We start from the raw sequence: 12,388 nt of genomic DNA, 5'->3' as shown, positions 1-12,388 counted from the left end.
GTGTCACTTGATATTGTAAACGAGTCTTTAGAGTTCAAGAAAAGTAGATATTTAATGTTTAGGTTCCCTGAGTTTAATTCCATTTAGACAAATGTAAGATGTTGCTGCTGCAGGACTCACTGATCACAAAATGTAGTTTGACTGAATCATTAAAACTTGATATATTTCAATAAATTGAGACGTTCAGACCCCAAACAATTTTATTTTTATGATAATGATGCAGTCTGACTTCTACTTAAATATGTTCAGAAATACAATCAGAGACATTCTATTATAAAACTACTGAAATGAGTATAGATCAGAGTTAAAACCAAGTTTGTTATGTCAAATACAAAACTAATCTACCGAATGCAAATGACTGTTTGGTGTATTTGGACCAAATGGAGAGAAAACAAACACATTTTACGTCAATAAAATCTTGGAACAGAAAAGCTACGAAGAGTTTTGTGAATTTTACTGAACGATGGGAAACTTTTTAAACGAGTGCAGAACTGCAAAATATTTTTAATTAAAAAAACCAAAACAAAACACTTTATTCAAAGAATTTCAAATTTTAACTCCAAACGTGGACTTTTTCTTTGGGCGTTTTATTGACATTTGACTTTTCTTTGCCCTCAAAATGAGACAAAAGAAAAACAAACAGAATGAGAAGAAAGTGAAATGAAGTATTGAACTGTAACGTGGCGACGCCGTGGCGTCTCGTCCAGCTCGACTCTGATTGGAGGAAAGTGACAAGGTGACGCAGAGCTTTGAAGAACGGCTCAGATTTACTGTTTCCTGTTGAAATAAATACAATCACAGAGCAGAAAGAGAGTCTGGGGGGGTGACGGGTGTGTGTGTGTGTGTGTGTGTGTGTGTGTGTGTGTGTGTGTGTGTGTGTGTGTGTGTGTGTGTGTGTGTGTGTGTGTGTGTGTGTGTGTGTGTGTGTGTGTGTGTGTGCAGGAGGAGTCTGTTCCTCAGTCTTTATCAACCCCCCCCTCCTCTCCTCTACTTCCTCTTCCTGCCGCGGCCCCGCCGGCCCCTGGCGGCGGAGGGGCTCGCCCCCCCCGGGGCCCCCTCGGGGGGTCCGGCTGGGATGTTGATGTGTCCCTCCTGGATCTCGCTGCGGGCCTCGGGGGGCAGGTGCTGGATCTGCTGCTGCGTCTCCAGGTAGAACATGACGTCCCGCAGCTGCTCCTGCAGCTCGCCGATCGCCGAGTCCTTGTGCTCCGCTGCAGGGAGACAACAAAGCCTTGTTCCACAAAGTTTGGAAAAAGCTAACTTTACAGTCGCTGTGATCACGGTTGTCATGGAAACCTAACCGTCAAAACAAAGTTTAATGTCTCACTTTATTTCCTGTGAAGGATCAATAAAGTTCTGCTCTATAAATATTATGTTTCTGGACTCCAGGACTTCATTTAGAAAACGTAGAAAAAGATTCCGTGAACAAAAGATTATTATTATTATCCTTTAATTTTTTGGTGAACTTGTGATTGTTCCTGAGAGTCTGAAGGTCGAGACAAAGAAGAAAGAAAGGAAAAGAAAGAGAACGAGGAGAGAAAAGAGGCAAAGAGAAAGAAAAAATATCAGAGGATGAAAGAAGATTTGATCTGCAGAAAATATACAAACAAAGTCATGAAATAACCCTAAATTTTAGAAAACCGAAGAAAAAGAAATAGAAAAAGAAGAACAGGAGGAGGAGGAGGAGGAAGAAGAGGAAGAGGAAGTGGAGGAATTATCTTATTAGATATTATATTAGACATTACAGTGGACATTTCTTTGTGGTCTTGATCTTTAAACAAATCTTCTGATCAGTGACGGCTTATTTGGAAAAGAATTATAATGTAGGATGATAAATATATAACAATTAGTGCTGTCAATCGATTAAAAAAATTAACTAATTAATTGCACAATTTTCCGTAATTAATCGCATCGCTTGTAATGGATACTTATTCAGGGAAAACCACCGAATCAACGTCGACTCAACACACACTATATTACACTATATTTTAATTCAAAGACTATTTTTATAAAAGGTTCTTTTAGCTTTGCATGAAACTGTTTCTCTCTAAGATCAGCAAAACAATAAAAACATAAATTAATCAATTAATTAATTAACATCTAACATCACTTTGGGTTTTGTTAGAGTGCAGGTCCACCACTATCAGAATATTAATATTTCTAGAAACAAAGTTGTAAAGTTATTACATGAACAAAGTGGCAATAATATACTGTAACACACACACACACACACACACACACACACACACACACACACACACACACACACACACACACACACACACACACACACACACACACACACACACACACACACACACACACACACACACACACACACACACACACACACACACAGTATACAGGAGAGCCAGAGAGAAAGAGGAGAAATTCATATTTTACCAGTCTTTCCTCCAGCTTTAACAGTTTGGAGGCTCCTGGTCAGCCAACATGGCAACCTGCTGTTTTGCTGCAGAATTACTTCTGTGGTCGTTAAATTCAGCTTTTCAAAGTAAAACTGATGACCTTCGCTTTCTCAATCAGCCTTCGGGGAACTTTTAAAGTGAAACTTTCTGCTTTAATATTATTCCACTCGGTATTGTTCTGCTCTGTAGTCACAGGGCTGCATCCAGAGACGCTGCTCATGCTGCTGCTCAAAAAATTAATAAAATAAAAACTGAAGTAAACAAAATTAGGTAATTTTTTTTTAACGGATTAAATATTTCAATTCAATGCGTTATTTTTGACAGCACTAATTAAAACATTTCCTTGTGATGCACGTGAATAACAAGATCTTCGGTGATGTTACAGGAGTGAAACCATGTGATGAGCTCAGAGTGGCTGCTCGCCACTGAAGGAGTCGCCGCCTCACCGCTCTCTTTGCGTTTGTGCTGCTCGTCGCTCAGCTGAGCCTGCAGCTGGCTCTGATTGGCTCGGAGGCAACGGTTCATCTCCTGCTCCTCCTTCAGCTCCTGACTGAGCTTCACCACCCGGGAGCTCAGCTGAGTGCACCTGGACACACACACACACACACACACACACACACACACACACACACACACACACACACACACACACACACACACACACACACACACACACACACACACACACACACACACACACACACACACACACACACACACACACACACACACACACAAAGTTCCTCAAAAAAACCCTAAGAAGAACAATCAACTCTGCAGACTGTCGCCACCTTAAACATTTCAGGTTCACGTCTTCACTGACCTCACTTCAAATCATTTCTCAGTTCTATTGCTATAGGTTTAGACGGCTGTCACCCTGAACCATTTCTTAGTTCAGCTCCTGCAGGTTTAGACTGTGGTTACAAACTAGTGTCTCAGTCCAAGGGCTCCAGGTTTAGTTTTGTATTTCTACTGCTATAGGTTTAGACAGCTGTCACTCCTTTCTATTTTTCTAGTTCTATTGCTATAGGTTTGGACAGCTGTCACTCCAATCTATTTTTCTAGTTCTACTGCTATAGGTTTGGACAGCTGTTACTCCAATCTATTTTTCTAGTTCTACTGCTATAGGTTTGGACAGCTGTCACTCCAATCTAGTTCTATTTTCACATTTCTACTGCTATAGGTTTAGACAGCAGTCACTCCAATCTATTCTTCTAGTTCTACTGCTATAGGTTTGGACAGCTGTCCTTCCAATCTATTTTTCTAGTTCTACTGCCATAGGTTTGGACAGCTGTCACTCCAATCCATATTTCTAGTTCCACTGCTATAGGTTTAGACAGCTGTCACTTCAATCTAGTTCTATTTTCACATTTCTACTGCTGTAGGTTGTTATCAACTGGTTTTGATATTTAGGATCTTTCTCGACGTGAAGCTGAATTCTGGGACGGACAGCAGAACCTTTTCTAAAGCTTGATTTCCAGGAAGCACCAGGTGAGGTCGACCTACTTCTTGTCCATGCTCTGCTTGTCTTTGCTGATTTCTCCCAGGCGCCGTTCCAGGTTGTCGCAGCGCTCCAGCGTCTCCTTGAACTTGGCCTTCATGTTGTTTATCTGAAGCATGAAGAGCGGAGAGTTTCAGACCGTCGGTGTGTACACACACACACACACACACACACACACACACACACACACACACACACACACACACACACACACACACACACACACACACACACACACACACACACACACACACACACACAACACAACACAACACAACACAACACAACACACACACACACACGGCTCGTCAGTACCTCCTCAGCCGTCTCCTTCTCCAGATGGACGATCTTGTTCTCCCAGTAGATCCTCTGAGACTCCAGCTGGCTGGTCAGCAGGTACGAGTACTGAACAAACAGAGACTCAGTGGTTATAACAACAACAACAACAACAACAGCGCAACACAACAGACCAACACTCACCTCCAGCTGCAGAGAGTCAATCTTCTCGGCGTGGCACGTGTCTCCTTCACACTCGTACTGCACCATCTTGCCGTCCGTCTTACTGGCCACCAGGCGGTGGACGTAGTTATCTACCAGAGCAGGACGAGCACAGGGGAGTCGGCGGAGAGGATGGGAACCAGGAACTTTTATAAAGTCTCAGATTGACGCAAACAGACTCTAGGAAACATACAAACTCTCCACAACTGGTGAGGCCCACATTGTCTAATCAAAACTCTCCATTTTCAGGTCTCCCTGGAACACTTCTTAGTTCTACCGCTTTAGGTTTAGATCTTCTTCGATGGCCTGAGCTTCTCTCGTACATTCACTGGTCATCATTAGACACCCCCCAAACATATAACATATAGATAAATGACCCAAAAACTGTGAACTCATATCTTTTGTCGAACATTAGGATTAGATGTTTGTTAGCTTTAGGCCCCGCCCACACGAGCCACAACCATCTTCCCTCTCCCCTGCGTTCTCCGAAAGAAACCCCCCCAAAAAACTCCTTCCATACGTCACTATGAACACGACTCAACACGACGCCTACAGGCATGTAGTACATATGCCTGGCCTGTGGGGGCGCTGTGACTCACCAAATACACAAAAAACGCAGAAGAAATGGAGCATTATGGGTAATTTGTTTTCCCGAGCCCATACAGCTCTGTGTCGATGCATGCCTGATAAAGTGGGCGGAGCCAGAACACATCCGGGTATTCCATGTGTACTCTGTGAGAAATGGCCTAAGAATTGGAACAGTACTGATGACGTTTCACGGGTACACGAGAGCACAAGTATGCACAAGTATGGGTATTGGAGAACGGCCATTATTCAACCCGCTAGTATCAGGAGCTCCTGCAGCGCCACCTGGAGCAGGTAGTCCGCCACTATTGTGGTTATTCGGGGACATTGCAGACCCCATTTTTAGGCTCCTAAAACTCCGGCCCGTGGATGATGGGCCAGAAATGATGCGTTTACGTGAAAACGGCGTTCTGGTGTGAACGGCCCTCAGTGTGAAAGACGACTTCCTCTACATCTGGAGCCCGTGACCCCGACAAGTCCAGTCCTGAATAATCCCGGGCCTCCTCACTCCTCCGTGAGCCGGCGGCGCGGCCGTACCTCCAGCGTAGTCCCAGACCCGGTGGTTGGTGAGCTGCATGGCGTACGTGTGCTGCGTCTCCTCGAAGTGCTTGTAGGCGTGGCGGCTGACGTAGCGGCCGCAGCCGATGTGCCCGCAGATCAGACAGATCCACAGGTTCTGCAGGAGGACCAGGAGCAAACAAACACCTTACGGGAGATTTCTAGAGAAACGAAGAAGAAGAAGAAGAAGAAGAAAGGGAGGCCGCGGCGGTTACCTCCTGCACGCCGCACTCGAAGCATTTGTTCTCTTCCACCGGCTCCGGGGTTTGACAGTAACGACACACGGGGCAGCTGGAAAAACACAATGAGGGCCTGTCACAAAGCATGTGCAGTGGGAGGAAAACAACAACAACAACAACAACAACAACACGAGAGCTGAAGCCTGCAGAAACAGCAGGACTCACAGCTACCCCAGCTTACCCGTTTAAAAAGTTCAAAACAACATTACAGGTGTGACAGGATGAACCGCAGGAGTAACGATGCCAACATGAACACAAACTGCAGCGGCGGGACGGGAGCAAAAAGGTTCAGAACACCGGCAGCTGGGAGGAAGTTAGAAGTGGATTTAAGTCGGAGTTAATTAACTTTAGTTCTGAAAATGTTAATTAAAAAACATTTTAGTTTCACCCTCATTTATGCTTTTTTTTTCAGAAATGTTGCTACAGAATTGCAATGCATGCTGGGTAAAGGCCCCTGCATCCTCCCTTTGTGAAGCCATAAGAACAAGAAGGAAATTCGGCAGCGACGTCAGCCAGCTGGACTGTTCATGCTCCGATAAGAAGCTGTCGAACGGGCAGGCAACACCCCATCACCACAAGCCACGCCCCCTCTCAACAGGCCACGCCCCCTCCAGCGCTTTCAGAAACACATTTCTCTGAACTGTTTCAGTAATAAAAGAGAGTTTTTGTCCGAGCCGTGACAGCTTTCTGTGATGCGTTTAGGTGCATCATGTAAACCTGCACTCCGACATTTTAACGAGCTGCGGGACTCGTACAGTAGCGATGTAACAAGCTAAATATGATTAAAATATAACTGGTAGTCATTAGCGAACTGGAACACACATGAGCAGCACACGGCAGAGCAGAAGTTTCAGCAGAGCAGCTCCTACATAGTTCGGCCAGGACGGTTGGTACAGCCCAAACTAATTTCTCCAGTCAGAGGGAGCTGGAAGGAGGAAATGACATCATTTTGTTCAGCAGGACCTGAACTGCCAAACTTTCTTCTTGTTCTTATGGAGGATGAATCGGCCTTAATGGCCCCCACCTCCTCCTCCAACAAGTCTGATTGTTTAAGAAACTCAAAAACAAGCATTTTACAACATTATTTAGATTTCATGTCTGAAGAATTGTGTAAAAACGACAGACTGAGCTTCTTCCCCTTTTCAAGAAAACGTCGACTTTCAATGTGACGTCTATAAGAGCCTCTAATCGATGTGTTTTTATGAATAGAAAGAAGAGTGAGCAGATCAATGACAGCTCAACAGACAAGAAAACCAAAAAGCAGCATTTATAGGATTTAAATTCTTTAAATCAGGTCAAGAGACAAATTTTGTCTGATAATGTTTGATAAATGTGGAAAATGTAAAAAAATTAAAAATAAAGTTTATTATTCTGTGAAATAAAGTGATCTTTCAGGCTCAGTTCAAAAGACGTTTTCAAGTTTAAAAAGAAAACTTAAGCAGAGTTTTGGGCGTCCGTTTCCATGACAACGCGGTCAGAGTGACACTGCATCTCCATGGAAACGGAAAAAACCCAACTATTCTGATCAATAAGCCAAAAAGATACCAATCAATACGATCAAAAGCTAAGAAACAAACAAAAATGACCAAATCAATTATATAATATAAACTAGAGCTACACTCGGTAGAGCGCAGGCCTTCACCAACGCCACATGTTTGTGGGACTGAGTTAGCGTCACTAGCATGTTAGTCGTTAGCTCATATGGATGCTAACTAGCCTGTCAGGTAGCTACATCACTGGGAAACACTGAGCGTCTCCATGGCAACAGACGCTGATCTCCTTTGATCTCCTCCATGAGGTTCCTCTCATCCTCTCGGTATGGGACGTTTTTAACAGTTCTTTAGGATTTATTCAGAAACTGTTTGTCGTTAACGTCCTAAAATCTGACGGATTGATCCTTGGGGATGATAAATCATCCCCAAAGATTTCATGGAATTCTGGTGAGACGTTTTGTGAGAAAAGTTGGTAAAATACATACAAACCAATAAATAAATACACACAGATAAAAACATAACCTTCCACCAACGAAGTTAATAAGTGTAAAAGAGTCAAACTGGCTAAAAGTATAATAAAATACATCAAAGTGTCTAAAAAGAGTGAAATTACTGAGAGGCGTCAAACAGCTCAGTTAAAATCTAGCAGAAGAAAACAAAAAAAAACTATGATAAAAATCTACTTTTTTCATATGTGAATTAAAACATAAATGCAACAGAACATCTGATTTTTGTCTTTATTCTAAAACTACATCTGCAGTTTAACCAACCTGAAAAACAAAACTGAAAAATGTGGTGGTGTTCAGTGTGCTGAGAAGAGTGTAATGGCTGCAGTGGCCCACAGGTGGCGTCCCTCTGAGTGGGAGAGTAAGACAGCAGAGCGACTCACGAGGCGTCCTCCCAGCGCTGCAGACACTGGCTGTGGAAGCTGTGGTTGCACAGCGTGGTGAGGATCCCGTTCACCGACTCGTCCATCCGCTCCAGACACACCGTGCACTTGGGAAGCTCCGTCAGCTCCATCACCGGCAGGCTGGCGCCCTGCGGGGGGACAGGAAGTGATGTCAGGACGGAGCAGGGAGCCCCCCCGGCGCCCCCGCCTCCTCCTCCGTTACCTCCTCGGACCTGATGACCTCGGCTCGCTCCACGTACACCAGCTGACAAACCGCCTCCTCGATGGAGTTGAACTGACGGCCGTTACACGTCGTGTAGAAACTGTCGGCGTCGGCCTGGAAACCAAACAACACTTCAGTCACACCAGAATGACTGGAACCAGAATGATTGGAACCAGAATGATTGGAACCAGAATGATTGGAACCAGAATGACTGGAACCAGAATGACTGGAACCAGAATGACTGGAACCAGAAACCAAACCAGTCCAACTCTGCAGATAATTCTTTTTTTTTTTTTTTTTTAAGTAAAAATTCTATTGTTTGTTTTCATAGTTCAGAATTCAGTTTGATTAAAATTAAGTTAAACAAAAAAATATTAAATATAAATAAACAAATAAGAACATATTTTAGAAAATAAAACGTGCCAAATCATGAAAACAAGTCAATTTTATAAAAAACATTTAATTAACTGAAGGTCAATAAAAATAGGATTTAAATAATAAAAGAAATATTAATAACAACATTAACAGTAAAATTCTTAACGGTAAAAAATATTGTTTGTATTATCAATAATAAACATTTACATTTTCCTGTTTCATAAAGTTTAGAATCTAGTAAATGTAATAGTATTTTAATTTCTCAAAACAAGACTAAAATATCTTTATAATTTATTACAAACAAAAAATAAAACTAATAAATAAATATATATTATGAAATATGATTAAAAGAAAAAATTCTAAATGTAGTAAACAGTGAGAATAAAATCTAAAATATTAAAAAAGAAAATAGAATAAATAAAATATAGCTTTTTAAAATGAGCTAACTGAATAAATATACATTAAGGAATGTTAAGATAACAATAACTAAATTATGAAGAAATTAAACAAAATTAAATTAAAATACAAGATAAAAAACAAGTCGTAATAAAAACATTTTTTAAAACAAAAATAAAATGGATTTGAGAATTAAAGTGCATCTTGATTAAAACGCTTGAATTTCAGATCAAACTAATTTTCAACCTTCTAACTACTAAAGAAAAGATGGACGCCAGACGGTGGAACGTCCTCCGGTTCTGCGGAGACCGACCTGCGAGCAGAACTTGATCAGAACCATGTACTGGTTGGGGGTGGAGTCTCTGATGATCTTCATGTGCTCCATCACGTCGTTGAACGGCGCCATGAGCTTCATCAGGTCGTGGCTGGTCATGGTGGACGGCACGGTGAGGATGCACACCATGGCGCTGCGACGCACGTCTTCCGTCAGGGACGTCATTTTGCTGCCGAGACACGAGGAGTCTCAGTCAGGACGCCGTCTCAGTCAGGACGCCGTCTCACGGCGGCTCAGGAGGAAAACGCTTCGGCTTCGGGAGCTTTTACGTTCACACGACGGAGGTTCAAAAACCGTGGTTGTTTCCGTGGAAACATCAGAAACACTGAAGACGATGTAATTAGCATGTTGGACCAGTAGAGACTTTTAAAATATGTAGAATATAAAGCGCAAAAAAAGATAAAGACAAGAATAACTGCCAATAACACCACCCACCCCCCCCCCCCCCCACCCCCCCACCCCACCCCCACCCACTTCGTCTTGTAGAGGTGCATGATGCCGTGGACGATCTCCACAGATGGATTCCCGCTGAAGAAGGAGATCTGATCAGGCAGTTGTTTGGACGGAGAGTCTGGTGCGGTGCCCGGAGCGCCTCCTTCGTCCTGAGTGGGAGCCGCCGCCTCCTGGGGAGGAGCCTCGGCTCCGGCGCCGGTCTGCTGGAGCTCCTCGCTCGGCTCCTCTCCTCCGCCTTTATCTGCAGGAGACAGTCGGCGGCTTGAAGCTGGAACTGTGACAGACGGACTGAACCACCGCGAATGAAACGTTCCATGAGGTGTGGACACCCGCTCCCCCGCGGAGCCCCTTACCCGGGCCGGGCTCGAACGTCTCGATCACCATGTCGCCCATGGTTCTGCTGCCGATGTGCTGGTGCAGCACGGCCGCCCGGTCCAGCTCAGACTTCCCGCTCAGTGCGTGTCGGGCCAAACCCAGAGCTCTGTCCTGCAGCTCCTCCTCCGACATGCCTTCAACTACACACACACACACACACACACACACACACACACACACACACACACACACACACACACACACACACACACACACACACACACACACACACACACACACACACACACACACACACACACACACACACACACACACACACACACACACACACACACACACACACACACACACACACAACTTACAATCTAAATAGAAGATTTTTACATTTTCTTAAAGGAACGTTTCTGTCTGAAATGGATTTTAACAAATGATGTGTTTGTATTTAGCATGTGGGTTATTATTATTAAATATATATACATATATTACTTAGAAGTAGTTATATCACCATATAATTATAATACACAAACCAACAAACATAAAATTCAAGCAAACCTTGACGCTGACGAAGTTAATAAGCTATTTTATTTACACACATGTTTACATGTTTGTTATTTCTTGTTTTTACTGGATATAAGGCACTTTAAAGTGTCTTGTGTACAAATTATGGCTTTTGAATGACATTAACCCTATTTTGTATAAAAGTTGACTTAGTGTAATTATTTGTTAATATCAGAATTCTTTCAGCAGAATAAATTTTCAATTAGTAAACTTCTGACTTTTTAATATAGTTCTCATTCAACATTCACGTTTTATTTCTCTCTCTCAGATTTTGGATGTTTCTAACAAAGAATTCTTAACATTCTGAATTTAAAGTATTTTAAAGAATTTTAACTCTCTTTCACAAAATTCTGAAAATGTTTGTAGAATTCTGACTCTACGTCTCTGTTGCACAGATTTCTGACTTCAAACATCTTTTAATCACGTCTTATTAACATTTCATAGCCTATATTTAATATTACTTTATTATTATTTGTTATAATAATCTTGTTTGGGTTGTTGCATCATTAATATTAATATTAATATCATGAAAATCTTTAGATATTAACGCATTTCTGTTGATTACACTTTTTAATCACAGTTCATACTCTTATTTTCACTGGTAATCTGTCGGATTGTAGATTATTATCAGATTAATTATCAAACAAAAGGAGTCTGTTTACTTGTTAGCATTTAGCCGCCTGGCTAACTTTTGACTTGTAATTATATATTAAAAAAAAAAGCTTACCGGCGGAGTATTGAAAACCCAGAGGAGAAGGAGACTGGTCGGCTAATTCCAGACGGATAACGACCAGCGACACACTCATGTGTTTTCTAAGAAAATTACACTTTTTAAAGAGAGAAAAAAACCAAAACAATCACCTGACAGCTAACTGAGCTAACGCGGCTAACAAGCACGCCGGGCTAAAAGAGCGACAGTCTGCAGCGGAACATCACAGACTTCTGTGTACAAATACGCGACAGAAATATCAACATATTAGCGTTTCTTTTTTGTTTTGCTGCTCGAAAAGCTGCTATCAGAGAGCGCAGAGCGGCTAGCATCAGGGGCCAGCCGTGTCGTCACAGCTCTGGGGTTCTTCGTCTGGCAATATGGAGGAGCGTCATTCCACCACGAGATGCTCTGCCGCCACCGTCAGGACAGAAGGGGAACTACAGGGACTACACGCTTTGGGTGAGTTCAAACCCACATGTCAAAGAAATATATAATATAGTAAAATATACCATAAAGAAAAAAGTGCACTTTGTTCAGCTGTAGAAGCAAATCCGAGGCAATTGTTCAGAATGAAAACAATATACCAAAACTGGAACTACACACTTAAATAACCTTCCTCAAAATTTGTGCTGTTATTATTAGTTGATTTTTTTTTTTTTAATTTATGGAGATTGCTTAGTTGTTCAGGGGTGTTTTTCCAAAATGCACAAATGAATAATTGAAAAAAAAAATTAAGTGTTTACTCTTTATTTAAAAAAAAAAAAGCTTTGATAATCCAGTGTTTCTGTTTTCCATTTTCTAACAAAAAGATT

At 42.2% G+C, this 12,388-nt stretch overlaps 1 protein-coding gene across 1 annotated transcript; it reads right to left on the bottom strand.

Moving 5' to 3' along the window:
* Positions 1–186: 186 nt before the first annotated feature.
* On the bottom strand, positions 187–11,947 carry brap (BRCA1 associated protein). The gene is made up of 13 exons (XM_080476486.1): positions 11,592–11,947; positions 10,324–10,485; positions 9,992–10,211; positions 9,497–9,686; positions 8,413–8,526; positions 8,190–8,338; positions 5,784–5,859; positions 5,548–5,686; positions 4,408–4,517; positions 4,243–4,332; positions 3,933–4,036; positions 2,873–3,012; positions 187–1,211 (listed from the first exon to the last, which is right to left on the bottom strand). Exons 1-13 carry the CDS (start codon positions 11,668–11,670, stop codon positions 988–990), a joined length of 1,797 nt encoding a protein of 598 aa, XP_080332612.1. The 5' UTR covers positions 11,671–11,947; the 3' UTR covers positions 187–987.
* Between the last annotated feature and the right edge of the window lie 441 nt (positions 11,948–12,388).

This window comes from Lipophrys pholis, assembly GCF_963383615.2.
Source record: "Lipophrys pholis genome assembly, chromosome: 12".
NCBI classification, from domain to species: Eukaryota; Metazoa; Chordata; class Actinopteri; order Blenniiformes; family Blenniidae; genus Lipophrys; species Lipophrys pholis.
Note: the sequence above shows the minus strand (reverse complement) of the source record. Positions and strands in the feature narration are given on the sequence as shown.